The 21,577-nt window shown below is 41.2% G+C and overlaps 2 protein-coding genes and 1 long non-coding RNA gene across 3 annotated transcripts in view; all 3 read right to left on the reverse strand.

Annotated features, from left to right (window-relative positions):
• Positions 1–21,577, reverse strand: part of LOC139473379 (calpain-7-like) — a 366,786-nt gene that overhangs the window by 48,229 nt on the left and 296,980 nt on the right. The gene's annotated exons all lie outside the window — the stretch shown is intronic.
• Positions 434–19,513, reverse strand: LOC139473355 (uncharacterized). The gene is made up of 6 exons (XM_071255890.1): positions 19,363–19,513; positions 17,412–17,482; positions 16,755–16,824; positions 15,985–16,260; positions 3,024–3,107; positions 434–2,064 (listed from the first exon to the last, which is right to left on the reverse strand). Exons 1-6 carry the CDS (start codon positions 19,465–19,467, stop codon positions 1,870–1,872), a joined length of 801 nt encoding a protein of 266 aa, XP_071111991.1. The 5' UTR covers positions 19,468–19,513; the 3' UTR covers positions 434–1,869.
• Positions 6,750–12,731, reverse strand: LOC139473400 (uncharacterized). The gene is made up of 3 exons (XR_011653951.1): positions 11,979–12,731; positions 11,220–11,382; positions 6,750–7,165 (listed from the first exon to the last, which is right to left on the reverse strand). It is a non-coding gene; the product is annotated as an uncharacterized lncRNA (long non-coding RNA).

Genomic DNA, 21,577 nt, shown 5'->3' on the forward strand with positions numbered 1-21,577 from the left:
ATGTCAATCAATGGATTGTCTGGTCCAGACTCGATTATTTACAGACTGCCATCATATAGCTGGAATATTGCTGAGTGTGGCGTTAAATGACAAACCAACCAACCAACTTGGATCAAAATGACACTGGACAATATTGTTGCCAGTCAAAATCAGAAATCCTTTCTTCTGTTAAAAGAAAACAACCTAACAAAAGTTTGAAATGTCTTAGTCTGCAGAACGAGTGGACTGAGTAAAGATGTGTACTCAAGAGCAACCTTCACAGACACATTACACGTAACAGAAGTGTGGTTGTCAGGAGTTGTTGTGGAACTGGCCATAAGTTGGGGTTTAATATATTTCACGTAGACATTTCATGCATTGTAGATGTGTGCATGTTGTAAATGATAACCATCAATGATAAATGGTTATAAGGAAGAATGCATACAACAGAAAACATATTTCATAGTTTATTTGCATCCTTCAGTTTAGCATTTTTACCACATTTTTCACACTATATCTAACAAGCTATCACACACCGAACAATCAGAATAGTTTGTGTTCCATGGCACAAGAAAACAGAATGAAAATACCTCATAAAATACAAAATGTTGGCGTCAAATGTCTTTAGAATACTGCACCACCTCAAGTATGTGTGCATGGACTACACAACCAGCCAGTACTGAACATAGCCCGGTGTAATACAGGACATAACAATACCTCAGGAAATTGTTTTATAAAAAAACACTTTTGCACACACACTTTCAATGAAACAATCAATTAAATGTCTAAAAGGGATTTGGAAACTGCATCAATAAAAGCATGATCAACTTTCTTATTCTTACAATTTAATGTTTTGGCACAGATATCAGTACCTAAACTAAACAAGCAGGAAGTCAACCCTGTCTTCCTCCAATTAATGACAGGAATTCCAGCAATGTGTCAATGTGAAATAAGGGTTCCTGAAACTTGACATGTGTCAATTTAATGCAGAGGATACACAAAATTTAACAATTAAGCTCTTTTAATACATTGTTGCATCAACATTTCAGCTGCTAACTTATGTACCAATGTTACAAATTCTATATTATATATTCTATAATTCATTTGCAATGATTGATCCTCCTTCAGACCAGCAGCTAGTTTCTACATGCTGCAGCACATGACCTAGACACTGGCAACAGCAGAGGGGACCTCACACAGAGAACAGAAACACAACAGAAACCCTAGCCACACCATGGTGGAAACACTGATAAAGGGGACATGTGACATCAAGCTGTCACTCATCCTTGTTACCAAGGTAACTGATAATATGTGACAAGCAACTGACCGCTACAAATCCAGTGGATGAGGGTAGTTCACAAGGGAGAGTTGAAGCTTAGGACGCCTCTCATCATCAACAATACATCTCCTGCACAAGAACATATGCCTATAAATCACAAAGTTGACATGAGAAATATTTTTTGTCTGAATACTTTTAACAGATTAAGATGCATCATGATGACAAACACAAGACTATGTGCTCCAGTCAACAGCTGATTAACAAGTATGAGAGGATATATGTACAAGATTACCATGGCAACATATCAACATGCTCATAACTGTTGTAAGTGAAGCTAAGCCACACCAACACACATTAGTTGGTCCATAGTTTCAAACAATTCTTAAAGCCACTTAAAACAATACATTGTTCTTTATGTCCACCTCAGCCATATACAAGGACAGCACATGAAAATATATCCATACAAGAATGTTCCTTGGTCATTTACACTGGTTGAAGCTGTCAAAATGCATGATAGTCACTCACTATACATTGCATAATGCCTTGTCTGACTGTCTCAATTATTAATCCGTCACTCAATGTTTCATATGCGTGATTGAAGGTGAAAATGTTCAATCCTCCACTTCTTGTTTCACATTGAGAGTGGCGCCGTACCTGGAGGCCAGTTCGAGTGCCGTCATGGCTGCGTCTGCCAGTGGACTGGTGGGCCTCCGTGGATCTGGAGCCTCCCCATACTGGCCCATGGCGTACTCCTGCATCTCCAGCTCATACTGCTGCATACTCTGCTCATACATGTCCTGGTAAACCTGCAACATCAACACTGTAGTGCCACATGCTTTTCATATTGTTTCTCTTTACTGTATCAGTAAGAAAAATATCTGACTTTGAACCAATAAAAAATCAACATTATATTCATATCAAAAGGCCAGTTAATGAAACAACCTGAAAGCAGGCTTAGAGCTGGTTACTGATTTACTTCCCATCTTGGTTGAGCCGAGGTTGTCAGGAACCTCATGCAATACAGGTGATAGGGTGATAATTTTATATTAAAAAATTAACAGTTGTCAGTCATTAGGCTTTAAACACATGTACTATGTGGTATTTAAAGAATACCCCTTCTGCACACAACACTAGTGTAGCTAGCACAGAACTAGCATTATTATATTGTGTTGACTGCTGATTTTCATGCCAGTTTGATATAGGGCTTCACTGCAGTGTTAAATAGAAGTAACCTTATTGCCAGTGTTATTAACGAGGTGCTTGCTATCCAAGGCTTACTGCTGCCATGGCTGCTACTACTTCAGACTTGGTTTAGAAAGCATGTTGATTGCTTTCCAATGGTAGATAGATATAGTAAGTTTGACCAGCTGTACCTTCCTGATAAAAGGTGACGCTATAAAATGACATGATTGGAGGAGCCTTCATGAAGCCTTAAATCTTTGTACCACAATTATCATACAAGCAATGTTAAACTACTGCAAAAAAAAACAGAACATTGCATTTAGAGCAAAAATGGCCGAGTTATGGCCACAGCAGGATTTTCATTATGTCTACCATGGGAACAAGCATGTGAAGTTTCAGCTTAATAAGTGCAGTGATTTCAGAAAAGTTGTCGACAATGGATGAACAGGACACCACATAAGCTCAGGCCACATCAGGGTCAAACATTTAAAGATGTAAAAAAACGTATCATATCTTATTCTGCATATCACATGCTTAGGCCTTTTTCAAAGAAAATGTTATGGTGAAACCCCAGCTGACCGACCTTTTTCTGCTCTGTTCCAATATTCTCCCATTCTAAGGCCAGTCTCCTTGTCAACTCATGAGCAGAAATGGCATCTCTGTGTTCCTGTAACAAAATAAGATGAATTTGGATATTCATATTCAATGTAAATACATGACACTTTTTTACGGATAGCAACTTCTTTTATTCTTTATAATGCTATCAATATAAAAAGTGTAATGTATTCATGTTCTCCCAACTTCTTAATGCCTATCAGAGACTTCATGATATAGTATACTTATCCTGACAAAACATATTGCAATTTCATTTTTCACTTTGATCATAGGCCTACATTTAGAATACAGTAACACAAATTTTCCAAACATGTCACAATACCCTATGATGTAATATTTTATTTTGTTTCCAGACACACCAGCGAAACGATGCCCTGTGATGTAGGGCTGGGATGGGTACCTCGGGTACTCAGGTCGGGTAGGTACTGAGTAGGGCCCGGTTACCCACAGGACTACCTGGACCCGTGGTTAGTCACGTGATATATTGTATAATAACAAAAATGATCTAAAACTCCATGGTCATACTACAAGTCACCAATGTTTGCAGTTCTTTCTGACTACGACACGCATTCCTGCTGACATTTTTATTTTTAAATAAAATAAACCTTCAGTCAACTTCAGTGTATACACCAGATCGTTTTAAATGTGTATGTAAACACATTTTTCCAGGAATATGGTCAAACTTTTCCCAGTCGGACAGTTTGTACCTAAGTCTTGAGGCTTACAGCGGGTATCCAGGTAGAGTGGGGCAACAGGGAGGTGGGCACCCGGGTAGTAAATTTGGACTTGTCCCAGCCCTACTGTGATGTCAGGGGTCATCGAGTGTGTATAAGCTCCTCTCAGTTATCCATCATCTCTACACACAATATCACTGAACATGCCCGGCGATGTTGAGAGTTTTCAACATTTGTTTACTAAACATAGCCTGCTGCGGCGCATTTTATAGCAGGAACCAGGTTATGAAAGCATTTCTTTTCAACATGTTTGTTTGCTTCAACTTGATCGTATGGATAAATGGATTACAAATGGGAACTAATACACATATTTTTATGTTGATTCAGCAGTTTTCATTATTATGAACAGGAATGTTGTTTATTAGGTATTTATTTATTGACGTTGCACATATCTGAACGTGGCCGGTCTGTACACTCTCTATTGACAATGATGGATACAAGTCTTTACCAGCTGGGTAGGGGGTCTAAGGGGTTGTACCCACTTCTAATGCATTTTCAAGCATGGTAGCTGAAGACACTAAACATGCAAGTAATATATTTTATATATCGTTTCACATTTCAGTTTCGCTTATTCTTCTCACAATAACGTCAACTAAGAAGGATGAAGTAGTTTCATGTCAAATGTTCTGGACACTGTCATGGAATTTCCATGCACGCCACTTTCACTCACAACACTTACTGAGTTATGATTCAAAAGCTGAATCACGTTTGTGGAGTCAGGAGCCATGTCTATGCCTTCCTTGTTCCTTACTATGATTCACGTTGTCCTTAAAGTGCTACCTCCAACACTCTCCAGTGACAAAATCAACAAATGAATTATCAAAACCCTGTCATTCATGCATACTCGTGATCTCAACATCCGATGCCTGTAGTTTTCGCACCATTACAGCTCATTCCTCACCACTCTGTATCTTAGAGATTACAGAATGGGACGAGTATGCCAATCCTGAGTGCCTGCAGACTAAAGTCACAAGACACCATGCCTACGTGTAACCTTGTAAGTGTCCCTCATCTATTCCACCTTTTCTGTTCAGTTCCATAACGTCTGAGGCATGACTAGGTAAATCTGCAGTAAGTTTAACAGTGTTGATGTAGCTCGGTCAGCTAGCTGTTGGACTAACAGATGCAGAGCAGAGATTGTTCTAACAAGAAGTTGTGGTACTGTATTCTCAAGGTGTTCCCGAGCATATAACTCAGAATCCAAAACATGTCTCTTCTACATCTGGGCACCTGCTGCCATTGGCTATCAATCAGCATTACCGGTCTTTGATCCCCTACTGCGTCCTCATCAGCATGTAGCTGTATGGGGGATGATGGACAGGCAGGACAGAGACTTGCACCAGGATAATTATATTTATATTATCTAAGTAGTGTCATGTAAACAATTTGTATCCAGACACAACATATTGCGCAATGGTTATCCCACAGTTGAAGGCATGGTCTGCAGCATGCGTCATTGCTAACCATCGCTGGATTATATCTGGATTAGACTAAGATGAATGAGCGACCATTTCACTAAACCCTGTCACATCCTTACTCTACCATGGAAAGCTACACTCCTTGGTTGAGTACCAGTGCAGCTTCAGATATTTGATGCATGGAGTATCGGAACTTCAACAAGAGCCCATCAATCCCTTTGAATATATATTGTGACACAATATGCGATGAGACACAAAGGAAATATCTGGGAAACACTGTACATCAGAACTTTATGCAGTAGCAAACAGTAACCTCCCAATTGTCAGACAGCTTATACCAGGATTAGCCAAGGTTGGTTAGTCGAGCAATAGTTACCTGTTTACCTTTCATTAACTTGGAACAGACCAGAAAACACACATTTTGAGGAATTTACAGGAAAGGTTTATTATGCATTTTTAATCATCAAATCATACAAGAATTCACACAATTTGAAGTGTTCAACAGAAATCAAATATTTTGAATTATTTACAGGATATATTTAACTTAACACTTATACAGCGGACATTTTATCATATTTTTTAAAATATGATATCAATTATAATCACATCATTAGAAAGACACTATATACAAAATATACACTGAACATGTGTTCTATCACACGTTGAAGTATACTCCTCAAAACAAGTTAATGTCCAAACATATATTCCAGCACTGCCGTTAATTTGACATAGAAAACATAGGAAATAGAAATTTCTAATTGCAAATGCAGTTGAAATGGGTTTAATGTGTCCTAATGCTTAGCTTTGTGCACAAATCATATGCACTAGGCAACCATAACGACTGTGAGAATCCTTTGAAAAATCATCAATTCAAGCTGAAAAACAAGGGTCAACAAAACTGTTTGCATTGCCGGAATGCATTGTTGCCCGATCATCGTGAGTTTCTGATGTTAATGCACCTGAATCTGTGTTCTCCGTGGGCATTTGGGGCATACAAATTGCTACAATGCTCGTGTTGTTCCCACTTGTAATTTCATCATGGTCAGACATCAACTAAGCAACTATTGATATAGGAAGAGACACTGCATGGCTGCAGGATGGTTATTCAGAGAGGAAGCCAAAGTGTGATTGGTAGACTATGGCAGCAAGACAACAATTCCATTCAGAATCGTCCCCGCTCTGGTAGGCCAAGATCAACATCACAGCGCGATGACTGGTGTATCCAACACATGGCACCCTGTCACAGCTAGGCATCTGAGAGATGAACTGCCACATGCAACTGGTTTTCAAGTGTCAGACCAGACCATACGGAATTGTTTGCGAGCCAACAACATTTGTTCGCGGCGGCAAGCAATTCAACCAACTCTTCTTCAAGGTCATAGGACAGCATTCAGGGTCTGGTGCACATGTAACAGAGCCTGGGCATGTCGTCAGTGGCAAGAGGCTGGGTACTCTTCACAGATGAATCCAGGTTTGCTCTACAATTGAATGATGGCAGAATTTGTGTCTACCTACGACCTGGAGAGATTTACGAGAGTTTTGGCGACTATGCAGTGATGGTTTGGGGAGGAATGTTTATGCACCTAAGGACTCCTCTTTATGTAGTCCAAGAAAATTAGACCGGTATCAGATACAGAGACCTCTTGATGTTCCCACGCCTTGCCACATTGGAGTTGGTTCGATTATTCAAGATGACAATGCTCAGCCCATTGTGCCAGGCCTGGAATACTTTTCTCAACCAAAATGACATGGATTGAACGAATGGATTGGCCTGCATACTCACCTGATTTGGCCCCGATTAAGCATGCATGGGATGACTTGGGCAGAAGAGTGAGGGATAATCATAGGCAAGCTGATTCCCTTCAAGAATTGGCCCAGTTCCTTCAGGTAGAGTGGCAGGATGTTCCACAACCGTTCTTTCAACGTCTGATCGACAGCATGCCTCAACGGTGCGTCGACTGTTTACAAGTAGAGGTTGTTTCACTCTGTATTGACATGGTGATTGAAAGTTCTGTTTAACCCCTCAATGCTGAAGCATTTATTGTCTGGGATTTTCATGATGTGTCTCACGTATTAATTTGCATGCTTCTGGTACTCACAACTTACAACTGTATTACAATGAATTTAAATTATTCCTCTTTCTGTATTATGACAGAATATCATCAATAAATTCGTACAAACCTGTAGGGGTTATGGTTTCTCTGATGAAATCCTCCTTGGGGCACTTATTGCATTTTCCTTGCTCAAGAAAATCTACATGACATAGTTGTTACCATTTTCCTTAAATAAAAAATGTTACCACACAAAAAACAACGTTTTTGTATGATATATGACCACCCCTACGGGGCATCACCCTCTACAGGCGACACACGCCAAGGGGAGCGACTCTCACCCAAATCACTTTTCCAATGTCACATAGCAGACGGAATGTGGGGAGGAGGGCGGTCAGACCACGCCCTGTCTCAAGCCCCCGCCTCTCGACGGTGGTGCCACACGATAAGGTGGGTTCCATTTTTTTCATTCTCTATCATCATGTTAAACGATGTGTTTATTTACGCTTGTTGCAGTCGGATGCAACTTCCTTTATTATCTTTAGGAGTCTATCTTGATGCAATAAGTCCCCCAAGGAGGATTTCATCAGAGAATCCATAACCTCTACAGGTTTGTACGGTCTCTTTCAGATTAAGTAAGTGCTTTATCGATTAGTAATGCCTACCAAGAATCGTCAGTCCCGGAGAGAAGAGAGGAGGAGTAGCATTACAAAGTCAAGAAAACCGGAGGACATTCTAAAATCTTGAAGACACAATCGGTTGGAGATGTAGAACTCTGCCCAGGGCGGAGAACTGACTGACCGAACCGAGCACGCTCCCTAGAGTGTTTGTCGAGCCAAGTGCGAGCAGTGTGTCGCGTGGAAAGAAGGACAGTGAAGTTACACACCTGACCTTGACAATGCGGTCTTGTGAGAGGGAGACAAGCCCGCTCTCTGTGTTGAAATTCTCCCCTAAGAAGACCAGGGTCTGAGCAGGGTTCAGATCGGACTTCTTTAGGTTGACTATTCACCCTAGAGATACCAGAATGTCTAACACCTCTTGTGTAGCAATCTGACTCATATGATGAGATAGCGCTTGTAGCAGCCAGTCGTCGAGGTACGGATGGCCACTTGGGCAGGAATAAACATCAGTTTGGTGAACACCCTCGGGGCTTGGAGATCCCGAAGGGTAGAATCCGGAACTGATAACACCTCCCGTTGAAAGAAAACCTCAGGTATTTCTTGAACTCGGGGTGTATAGGTACATGGAGATAGGCGTCTTTGAGGTCTATCGACGTCAGCCATTCCCCGGTCTCTACAGCAGAGATCACTGAGCGTAGTGTCTCCATCCTGAAGGACGGTACCTCTATGAGTTTGTTCAGTTTTCTCAGGTTGAGAATAGGTCTGAACCCTCCGTCTTTTTTGGTGACGAGGAAATAAGTTGAGTAGTAGCCCTCGCTTTTCTGTCCCATTGGAACCGGCTTGATAGCAGCTTTGTCTAGCAGTGCTATGATCTCGGCACGAAGTATGTCCGCCTTCTCTCGGGTAGCGGGTAGAGGGCACCGGAGTGCGCCTTATCCCGGAGAAGGGTGGCGGAAGTAGTTTCCACTGAGGCAAGTGGCCTTCCCTGTGTGTGGACATGACCGAGGGATTGTATGACACCTTCTCCCATTCCGACAGGAAGAGAGAGAGTCGGCCGCCCACGGCAACTTCCGGCTTCAGGCAATGACCCCAACAGTTGGCAGCCCCAGGGCTGGGAACTGTGGGGCTTGAAAAGGCTGCTGTGCCCTGCCTGCAGCCTTGCCCTTCTTGCCCCTCCCGACGCCTTGCCTGAAGGAAGCGGTTGCTTCCAAGCAGGCTTGGACTGCGCACATCATGTGGGAGGCGCAGCTATGAATAGCATCCCTCGCCAGATGGCTGTGAACTTTGGTAAGTTGGCCAGCCAACTCCAAAGAGTCGTGGTTCACGACCGGCACCTCAAAGTCATGGTTCTCTGCCAACGGGTACCACCTAGTAAGTTCGGGGAGATCGAACTTCTTACGGGCACCCGAAACCAGGGGATCAATGACCTTGTGTACCAATGAGGTCAGAATGCGGAGCCACACCTGGGGCGCTTTGCACAGAGCAAAAGCCCGAGACGGGCGTAGGGGCAGCCACCTGAGGCAGTACCTGGACAATTTTATCCCGGACATGCCTCATCGAGGATGCGAAGGAAAAGCTCCCCTAAGCCTCCGAGTCATCCCCTCCCTCTTCCATCCACTCCTCATCCCTCGACTCCGAGCCAAAGGTAGCCTCCGACTCCTCAGCAAGAGAGGAAGTAGATGGAGCAGGAAGGGGGCGCCAGAAGGCCTGGGCCCTCACATCCCCCGACTGTCCCCGGTCTGACACCGGGTCCCAGTCCCGAGGTGCTGGGAGTTCAAGGGAACCCACCTGGCTCACGGGCACAGGTACACTGGTTGAAGCCTGGGGCTCGAGAAAAGCCTCCGGCTCCGCCAGGGAAACCATAGCTGAGGAAGTGGACGGGCCGGCACCCCCCCCCCTCTTCCGCAAACCTGAGCCGAAGCCCAAACGCGAGTCGTCCCCGAGGCCTACGCCGGACATTCCACTGGGCCCCGCAGCCGCATCCGACGCTGACGCCCGGGGAAGCCCCGTCCGCAGCTCCTTTCGGAGCTGGAACTTGATATCCTTGACCGCAGAAGCACCGAAATATCGGCAAGTTTAATTGGTGGAGCAGGGGAGGGGGGAACCTCGGGGACCCGAGAGCCCTCAACCCTGGTCTGCGTTTGGCGCAGTGGAGGTGGAAGCAACCGGGGCGGAAGATTTAGCCTTCTTGCCCTTAGCCTTTGACGGGTGGGGGGGGGGGGGGGGGGGGGGGGGGGGGGGGGGGGGGGGGGGGACAGACTTCGCCAAACGTATGTCAACCCCCGCCTCCAATAAACCCACAAAATGGAGTAAGTCAGCATGACGCCTCTTTCTTGCTTTGGGGGTAAAACTGCCACAGATGGCGCATGACTGAAAGCCATGGCTATCCTCCGCCAAGCAATGTAGGCATCTGGGGTGCAGAACTTGCGGGGGGATAGCCGCTTCACATCCCATACAAACTTTGAAAGTCTGCAAACAGACCGTTAAAACTAAACAGATGGGGAACGGGGAGGGATATGTATCAGTGCAAATTGATGAAAATGCAGAAAGATACATGCATAAACACAAACAGATGCAAAGGCGTAACGAAAATGCAACATGCGATATCGATAGCCAAGGTCCATGTATACATGTGTAACATATAAAGGGAGGGTAGTAAACCTCCCCCCTGAGCGGAAAACCGCATAGTAACGTGCGCCCCAAGTGCACATAAAGTTACAGACAGGTTGGAAGGAATCAATGTAGTGAAATAATATTAAGATTAGAAAGCCATGTCGGTTGTTCACGAACATGGAATTTATCACAACAGAATAAGCTACACATCGGCCGCCATTACGTGAAACAAAAGTAGCACGTGCAAGTGGCGGCCAAGTTACAACATATAAAAAAACATAAAATGCGAAGAATTACGCCTTTGCAAGAAAGAAAAGGGAAATATACCACACATACAGTTTGGTCAGCCAAGTCTTCAAGTATAAACGGATAAGTTGGTGAAGAATTCTCTGAGTCCTTATGTACATCTGTTCTGTCAGATGATATCAGGAAAAGTGATTTGGGTGAGAGTCTCTCCCCTTGGCGTGTTTCGCCTGTAGAGGGTGAGGCCCCGTAGGGGTAATCATATATCATACAAAAACGTTGTTTTTTGTGTAGTAACATTTTTTATTAAGGAAAATGGTTACAACTATGTCATGTAGATTTTCTTGAGCAAGGAAAATGCAATAAGTGCCCCAAGGAGGATTTAATCTGAAAGAGAATTTATTACCCTTACCTTGTTTTGAGTAGTATATTTACAGGACATATTTCATTACTTTATTACAAAAGACACTATATACACAACATACACTGTTCAGGTGTAGACAGCCTGGACAGGTGCTGCTTCTTCCCTGGCCCGGTTCCTCAAAGTACTGACGACCTGGACATGAGTCGGATGTGTAGGTGGATGACAGTGGTGCGAGACATCTTAAAGCAAGTTCTCACTACAGTGGCACATTTCCCTTGGCAGGTCTTTAAAAAGTAAAAAGTAAAAATGAAGGGACTACAAATTACAATCAATGCGATGAAAGTCTTATCATTATGTAGAAATAATGCACCTTTTGAACATTTTACGCTATTAATTGCTACCAAACAACATAAGCATATACCAAAATAATATCTTATAAGCAATGTCATGACAAATTGAACTCAACATAGACCAAAACAGAAACATGGAAATCATGAAAATAAATATTATTTTATTAATTGCATTTTGACATTTGTCAATTATGATGGAATGAAAGCTGTATGGGTACTTTCACTGGACAGTTAAAGGAAGGATGAAGAAACAAAGTGGTGATTTCTTACACGCTTTTAGTGTGTTAAACCTATTTGTCGTCTTGTCTGCTGTTCTCCTAACATGCCTCGCACCAAGGGCACATAACTCTAAATCATTGACACACCTCTGCTAAAGGTCCGATTTCTATAGGTGATAAAAGTTTGAAAATACAAAAAAAGTGTTTCCAAGTAAACAAATGATTATGTTGAGCATGTTTCCCACACTTCATGAAATCAATAACTTGTATCATTTTTGGCATACGTTTGAAAATGAGCAAATTTCAACTTACCGCCAACTAGAAGGTCAAGTTGACATACCAAGCTTGATCTGGGGCTACACTTGTTCACGAATCTTCATTTTAAAATGAAGCTGTTTTCACTCTGGGGCCCCTTGACCAAATGCCTACTGGATACTTTAGAATTCTGTGTCCAAAGCCATGTTGGTTGATAGCCAATTCAAAAACTTCTTCGTCACCATTCAGGTTTCTTGGGATGGAATAAAATATGTATCCTGTGACAGTCACTTACAATGAACATAACATACATAACACGGGATACTCCCATGGTGACCCACATAATAACTCACTTCATATTGACAGCGCCATTCGCCTGGGCAAGCAGTGGTACACGAGGGTCAAACCCTCACTTTAAGAGAGGGTATAAATAACTGACGAATATAGTCTATATTCAATATCACTGAAAAAACTACCCGAAGTCTTTGCTCAAAAACACACGCAATCCGACACAGATCAAACAACTCATTAACACAATCATAATCTGGTTAATCTGTATCGATCAACAAGTTGGAGTAGCTTACTCTGCCCCCAGTTTGGAGCAGCTCATTAATTAGTAGGTAAGACAAACAGGACGTCTAACAATTGCATTGCGCATTGTTGTGGTCACAGTCTCAAGTCATATCCCACATGAACAAGAGCTGGACAATACTTCACTTTGCTGAGACAATCTAAGGTTGAGTACCTCTGTGACACTAAATACATGACATGGAACAGTCAATTACTGCCAACACTGGTGACCCATTGACAAAGGTGTTCTCTGTTTACCCAAAACATGACATCTCCCACTGATCAGTTGACAGTGGACCCTTGATCATGGATGTCACGACCCCAAATCCATGTGGATTATGCACCTGAGTAAGATTCAATACTCCACGTTGCTATTAATGTTGTGTTATTTGGATTGCAGGCACTGACATGTAATTGAAAAAAATACCACCATGTTTGAAAATGTTCTGCTAAGCAACTGCATTACTGCCAACTGCATTATTTTATTCAGGAGGTGATTTATCTGATATATTTACTCACTGATATCTAAAATAAATATCAAAAATCAAATATCTTCACCCCTAAATTCAAAATACCCAAAATAGACACAACGCTAGCAAACCAAAAAATAAACAAACCGACCCAAACATAGCTAAAACCACCACACTTGCATACATACATGAAAATTGGCCAAATTGGTGTCACATATACACTGACGGATCTTCAGACCCAATCTCCAACCACACAGGCTTCGGAGTCAATACCACACAACCAGTTATATCAACACAATCTTACCGACACCCTTACAACCAATCCATATTCACGGCCGAACTTATGGGCATGGCTTCAGCCCTGCATAACCAACAATCTAAAAACAACAATAAAATCCTAGATCTCACCGACTCCCTTAGTGGGCCTCCAAAACAAAAATACCCAAAAACAACCTAAATTAATAAACCAAATACTTAAAAGCTCCAACGACCCAACAAAAGCAGGCAAACAAATATCCTTCTTGTGGATCCCTGCCTACGTAGGAATTTACGGCAACGAAAGCGCCGATAAAGCAGCTAAATTATCTCTCAAAATACCAGAAATAAGCCTAAACCTACCCATCTCAAAATCTAAAATTAAAAGTGTAAACAAACAAAAAATAACCAAAAAATGGCATAATCAATATCAAAACTCAAATAGCCAAATAAAAAAAGTGCTCAGAAAACCACTAGCCAAACCTAAAATCCTACACCCCTCAAAAAAAATTGACAGATTAATTACAAAACTCCAAACAGGACACACTAACCTAAATAACCACCTAAAACAACTTAAAAGGCACACCACAGGCAACTGCCCCCACTGCAAACAACCCGAAACCACAGAACACGCACTCATCCACTGCACCCACTAACAAACACACGGGACCACACTACAAACCACCCTCAATCTAAATAAGGTTCCTATTCTAGATGAAATACTAAACCCTCAAAATAAACTAGAAAACTTCAAGGCCCTAGGCGTATTCCTAATCAAAACAGACCTAATTAAGTGCATCTAAAAACTAATTAATCTACCAATCCAAAATCCAATAAACATACAAACACCCACCTCACCCGGCTCCCTTAGTTCCCTCCTCCACCAACCTCGGCATTTATTCCAAATTTAAAAATTGCAAAAATTCAATATAAATAAGCAACCCCTAAAAAGCCCCCTCTTGGTTTGCACACACCACTTTCACCCTTTTCAGAATACACTAAATGGTCTGGCCAGGCCTGTGTGCGAAATACGGTACAGTCGGAAAGCGCACGTTAAATCTTCTATATCAGGCAGTCAGTCAGTAAAATAAATATCTAAAATCTAAAATAAAATAATAAAACAAAAGTCATTTCGTTGTGTCTAGTAATACTGGACTTTTGAATGGTGATGACAAACCTAGAAACATAATCTGGGCGAACCGGGATTCGAACCCACAATCATAGGTTTCTGGCGTGGCCAAGGGACGAAACTCTGCACAGCAAATTGCGGCGCCTAAGATGACTGGGCCACCCATGCCCCCTAAATGCTACACTAACTGTAGCTCATCAAGTGTTTCACCCTTATTTTCAAAAATATGCCATAGAAACATTGTTTTCCATTCTGTGATTGTTCGTTTAAATTGACGGTGTGTCATTTTTTTTAAAAACACCATTTACCAACAAGTCAGAGATTGTACACATGGAAATATCTACCTAAATATATTCCTAATTTTGATGGGTTTCATGTTTTACATTTCATGTAAGCAAACAACATATTTTTCCTGCGTTGTTTGCTGCACCGATTTTCTTCCCCGGTGAAAGGAACCTCCCAACATGTGTGGTTGATAACAGGAAGTCACGTGTCTGGAATTCATTTCAAGCTTGTGACAGCAACGTATTTACGACCATCAAAATGAGAGGAAGCACTGTCATTCTATCAAGTAGCATATTCTGCAGCAGGGTATATAACGGTTCTAAATATAGGCTTGACTCGGAAAGCAAATTAGCTCATAATTGTGTTTTGTAAATCAGCTCTGCTGTATGCTTGCTGAAAAAGCTTCATTGGGTACTTACGCATGCTGTTTTTATACATTTGAGTTTTTTATTTAATGCATGCGTTTCTGTACGCAAATTAATTGAAAGTAATTGGGTTTTGAATATTTAGGGGGGGGTATTTTACACATACACAGCTTATCTGTAGCTCTGCAATGTTAAAGGATATAATTCCCCAAAAGCAACCGTGTAGCTTCTTGTGCAGTGAGAAGGTTTGTGAGGGATCAAGGATAGATAACTCTGATTGGTAGCCAAGGCAAGTGGCACCTTGGATGTAGAAGAGGAACGTTTTGGGTTCAAAAAGAGAGCGCACAGCGATGGTCTTGGGGGAAGAAATAGCACATGTCACTTTCTTCACATCACTGCCTGTCGCGCTACAGCAAGGACGTGTCCCAGCGGAGCTCTTCAAATTGGACGCACCCATCACAGACTTGCCTCCCCACTTTGGCTTCAGAAACCTCAAAAGTATGTTGTTTAAGCTCGGGCAACAGGGAGTGGTGTGAGGAAGGTGACTTGTCATCAAGGTCACATGACAGCGGTGATGGTCCGTACAAAAAGCAGGAATGGGACTTTGAAACAACTTTATTTCTATACCCAAGACCATCACTGTGTGCTGTCTTTTTGTTGTCATAAGGTATGCAGTTAATGCATTTAGGAGTAATGCAGGATAAGTGAAAGATTTAGGCATTTACAAGTTTTACATCATGCCAGCACAGTTTGGTTTGTTTGAATTGAAAACAGGAATAAAACATATTTATTGAAATATGCTTTAGTCTGGTTCATAAAACCTACCCTGATCTAGCAAACATTGAAAGTAAAACTCTTTGTGTTGTACATGATATGAAGAGTTAAAAAAAAGTAGAACTTTGGATTCAGCACAACTGTATAGTCTTCATCAATTTAGTTGTGATTTGGGATAAACAATGACCAATGAATACATGGAGGAAACAGTGCACCTTAAAATACTCCTCTTGAATTCCTGCTCTTCTTTGCTGACGAAAAAGCATGAAAGCATTAACAGGTTTCTTAGGGGCTAGGGGATCCCTTTCTTTATCCTGCTTGATTTTTTTTCCTTTTTTGATTGACGGGGTTTCACTTGTCATCCCGTGAGCCTGCAGTAGAGGTTGTATGGATGACAACGCGGAGGGACGAGCTTTGGAGGCCGACTCTGCCTCAGACCCTGAGCCTGGGTATGGAGGCGGAGATCGCAACAAGTTATAAAGTTGATCCTCCTGAAACAGCGGTAATATTTTCAAAGTAGAAACATTTATAAAATATAATATATATGATATTAGACATAATTTTACTAGTTTCAAATAAACGATTCTATTTAGAAAAAATAGAAGAAGGAAAGTTATGTATGCATTTTATACCCTGCATCATGTCAGGGAGAGCTGCAGGGGCAATCAAGTGACTAACTATCAGGCCTATTCCTATTCCTGGTTTGAGTTGACATCAATGCTTCATTTACAATGACTTGTGAAGTGCTCTTTTTTATAAGTGACAAAATTAAATGTCTAGACTATCAGTGTTACTGACTGCCGAGAAGGGCATAAAATTACAAATGTGTTTTTTTCAGTTTTTTTACTTGATAACATCCATACTATTGATTTCAGCCAAATAAGAGCATAAATGTTTCCTCGATAAACATACTACATAAATCATAACAGCCTCATCCTGTACAACTGATTGAGTTCCTTGCATTAGTGAGTTCACCGGTTCATACCTCCCACATAACTGGCACCTGTGCTTCACGAAAGTTGTCTCCATGTTCCTCTAGTCGGCTTACTAAGTATCTGAAACAAGCAGTCCAAACTCACAACTCCATTTCCACTTTCAAGCTTGAACAAACATGGCAAGATGCTTACCATTTGCTTCCAGCTTTTTCCTTTTCATTATCTAAGCTGAAATCCTACACTGAGATGTCAAGTTAATAAATGCACATAAAAATAGAAAATAAATCTCCCATATCTGTTCACTGAGGTGTCATAATAATCAAGCATATAATGATTATGCAATTATATCTGGATGACTTATGCCTATGATAGTTACAATGATACCCTGGACCCCTTCCCCAGAATGACTTCATAAAGGAAGTGATATCACCATCTCAATCTGTCCAATCAGTAACTACCCACACAATTTTTCTCAAACAAGAGTGTAATTTGACTGGACTGCAATTTGTCTGCATCAGTCATATGAATAAGAAAATTGGTTTGTCTCTACCAAATCAACTTTTCCGTTTCGACTAGTATGCTCTATGTTCTTTCAATAAGTTTGTAACTTTGTGACACTACCAACAGGAAATGAATGACTTTTGTTTTACATGCTGCAGTGCCATTCATCATCTTTTTTGAAAATGTAATCATATTGATTTACATACCTCCTTTCTCTCTTTGTCCTCTTAATCAGCTTCTTCACATGTTGAATCCTGTTTACCAGCTTCTCGTTTGCCTGAAAAAGTATACAAAATGTTGACATTGACCCAGGGGTATGGGTGGCCAAGTCATGCAGAGTTGTGTCCCTTGGACATACCAGAAACCTATGATCGTGGGTTCAAATCCCTGTTCGCCCTGACTATGTTTCTAGGTTTTTCAGCACCATGCCCATGCTCGTGGATTTCACCAAAGTGGTAAACATTTGAGAACTGATTCACTTTGGACTTTCCTCCCACATGAATCTGACACACCATGATGTAACTGGAATACTGTTCAAAGCTGCAAGACTGCCTCCGTGGTCTAGTGGTAGAGCGTCCACCCGAAGAGCGGAAGGTCTGGGGTTCGATACCCGGCCGCGTCATACCAAAAGATGTTCAAAGATGGAACTTGTTGTTACCCTGTCTGGCGCTGGCGCTCAGCATTAAGGGGCTAAAACAAGGACTGGTCAGCTCGGCTACAGAATGGTATCTCAGTGAGCTGGCACTATAAATTGGCATCAGTCTGGACTAGTACAGGTAGCCCCTCCCCCCCCACACCCCCCCCCCCACACACACACACACCCCCGACCACACACACATGCATGCAGCTACATTAGCGCAATAATCTTTGACGCAACGTTAAACCCAATTTCTCCCCACCTCAAAGCTTTATAAACCAAAATTCACTCATTCACCAACTGACATCAACTACTCAGTACAATTGGTTGCCATTGTCTGAATATATGCTCTTCCTATCATTTCATAATGGGCAATGGCTGATTTCTGATCAGAACCTACTCTGGATACATCTGCTGATAGAAACAATAAGTAAACTTGGCAAACAGATCACTATTTGTGGGTATCACTGCAGTTTACCGGGCATACTTTTCAGGTTTCAATTAGCACCTCTTGGGAGTTCAAACTTTCCTTGCCAGCTTGAAGCAAAGCTCAGTCAATGACAGGGTTTAACACAAGACAGAAATGTGCATCCAGTATGCACAAAAATCTTGAATGGACGCAGGAGGTCGAGGGACACACAGTAATATTTATCCTACAAATTACTGACTAGAAACACGAAGGTCAAGTAATTAAGGTAATTATCAAATCTTACAATACACTGCACCATCTCATTACTTTACAGGACCCCTGAAATTAAATAGGTTTTGTAAGCCAAGGTAAAACACTGCAATGAGTTACCAAACACTTTACCATGGGACCATGGGCACTATCACAAATGATTAGTACTCACTTACCAAGTGATCAGCACCTGAATGTTTACCTTCATGTTCACCTTAATACGCATGCAAAACTCAAAATGTGATAAATATTTTTTTCAGATTTTACTAAAATAACAAAGAGAAAGGTAAACCCCATACCCTAAGTGGTAGGGTTGGGGCGGGTAACTCGGGTAGGTTGGGTACCGAGTAGGACCCGGGTACCCACAGGACTACCCTGACCTATGTTTAGTCACATGATATATTGTTTAATCATTTTCAATGAGACAAATTACATTGAATTCTATGTGGTTACACTACAAGTCACAAATGTTAGCATTTCTTTCTGACTATGCACCCATTCCTTCTGACTAATATATTTTTGAATAGGATGATCGTAATGGGGTTGCATGATCGGAAAGTGGATCCAAGGTCTAAGGATAGAGCGAGAGCCACAACCTGCGCCAGTTAGTCTCGCCATGTAAACTGCAAGATTTCCTGAAATGCTATCAGAAAAATTCCAAAATTGCCCAGTGGTTGGCTGATGAAAAAATGCATGTATTTTTTAGCATAATAATGTTAACTTCGTACGCAGAACTGTATCCATCACCGAAAGACATGTCCTAATTTCGATCACCAACATAATTATGCTGAAAGTTTTTCTCGCGCATTATTGGTAATTAAGACTCTAAGCGTGCAAGTACCTGGTGCATCTGTTCACATTTGTTCCTAAGAGAGAAATATTTCTTCAAGAATGCACTTTCTTGTGCAATTGTTGCCAGTTGGGCCTCCAAAGTCTCCGTCGACATCTTGCTTGGCTCGGTAGCTCCGAATGTCTGCCTGGTGGATAGTTTCGTATTCAATTTTGCTTCGTGCTGTTATAAGGATTTCCTAATACGATAGGTTTGAATATAAATTATGATTATATATTAAGGATAAACTAGTTCATGTACAACCACGTTGAAGAATAACTAGCCTGTCACATAAACTAAAGTGGATTCGAAAGTTATCCTATTTACGGAAACCAACATCTAAACAACATCGCGGGTTGTCTGCACATGCTGAATGTTCGATCCTGTTCCATTGCCATTTAAGGAAAGTTTGGAAACTATCCGAACAACTTTTATCAATACATCAACTTGCGGCGTATATTTAATTTGTTCTGATAACATGATGACACCAGAAAGTAAGATTACACGGGTGAAATACATAAGGAAATAATATAATTTATTATCGTCAGGTATAGATCTAGTCTTGTTTGATAATAGCTATGTATATTGGATTTTATGTATATTTCTATTTGATAATAATTCTGATTTAGGACCTGATTTATCAAGAACTTTCGCTTTTTCTTATTTTGCATGTCAAATCAGACTGAAAATGAAGCATAACATTGTGTGTTTCTTTGCTAGATCTATATAAACCAAACACTTCAGCGACGTTGCATTATGTATTTTGATAATAATTAGCTGACTCTTGAGATTAAATAGTATAAGCATGTAAAGGATATTTTGTCATTATGTTGAATAACTAATGCGATTAACTGATACATATTAAATATGTTTATATGCCGATGTCTGTTCAGATATTTTATAATATTATCTTTGAAGTGATTATCACAAGAATCCATAAAATAAAAAAATGTTTTTTAATCAGTTGAGTCTATGTAAGCGACTCCGGTGAATCCGTACGTATACTATATATACGGTATGTTGTATGCAAAATCTGGATCAAAGGTTTAAATCTATGCCTGATTTGTGTGTAAATGTTTTAAATCCCGTAAGCCTTCCGGATTAAAGTTATATATACTTGACTTGTGTTCTGAGAGATATGTTTATCATGCTGTATTTTTCTGTATGCTTTTGTTTGTTTGTTGTTTGACGCCAAACTCAGCAATGTTCCAGCTATATGAAGGCAAACTGTGAATAACCAAGTCTGGGCCAGACAATCCAGTGACTGACATCATGAGCATCGATCTACGCCATACATCAACTTAGTCAGCGAGCCATAAAATCAGAAGTTATATCCATGCTGTTGAACGTTTTGTTATTTTTATTATGTTAGAGTAAATTGAAACCTCCTGAGCCGTCATCGATTTTGTTCTCAGGTTTCTAGTATTCTGTAGTGACGCTTATTGTAGGTTGAGCCCTGCTCATCGCCTTTGGTCCCCGCTAAAACTAGTTCTCTACAAACATAATGATATTCTGTTTCGTTTCTTATATAAGTCTTCACAAACCATGTACATCCAGTATGGTACACTGTCAATCCTGAATTAACCTTTCTTAAAATATTTCCCGATCCTGGGATTCGAACCTGTATATGCACGACAAGATACAAATCCTGCCACAAAAGCCTTACGCACGAAGGAAAGCTTTTTTAATCCTGCTGTTTGTTTTTGCTCGATACTTTACATATTTTCCCAATTTAATCGGACACCGTTATTGATCGGTATCTAATCCATAGATCAACACTCTTGTTGGGGTTTTGGTAACACGCTCGAATTGCAGGAAGCGGGAACTTCGGCTACCTGAGGATTGCACAATCCCAAGCAGCCTCGGAGATGTGTCTTGCCCTTTACACATTAGGGTATCTTTCTCTTACGTTTTACCATTTTCTTATCTTTAATAAAGAAGTTTTCTCAAAGCAGTAGTGTTTCTTATATTTGATTATACATCTTGTACCGAGACACGGGGGAATCCATATATCTACGTGTCCACAGTCCAGTGATTGATATCATGAGCATCGATCTACGCTTTTGAGATACGATGACATGCATCAATCAAGTCAGCGAGCCTGACCACCCGATCCCGTTAGTCGCCTTTTACGGCATGCATGAGTTGCTGAAGACTTTTTTGATGGTTGTGATGTCAAATGCTTCCACTGTTTGAATGTTGTTTGGACTCCGGCTGGAAGTGGTGA

The sequence above is a fragment of the Haliotis cracherodii genome, unplaced genomic scaffold (assembly GCF_022045235.1).
Source record: "Haliotis cracherodii isolate W230 unplaced genomic scaffold, xgHalCrac1.p SCAF_28, whole genome shotgun sequence".
Lineage (NCBI taxonomy): Eukaryota > Metazoa > Mollusca > Gastropoda > Lepetellida > Haliotidae > Haliotis > Haliotis cracherodii.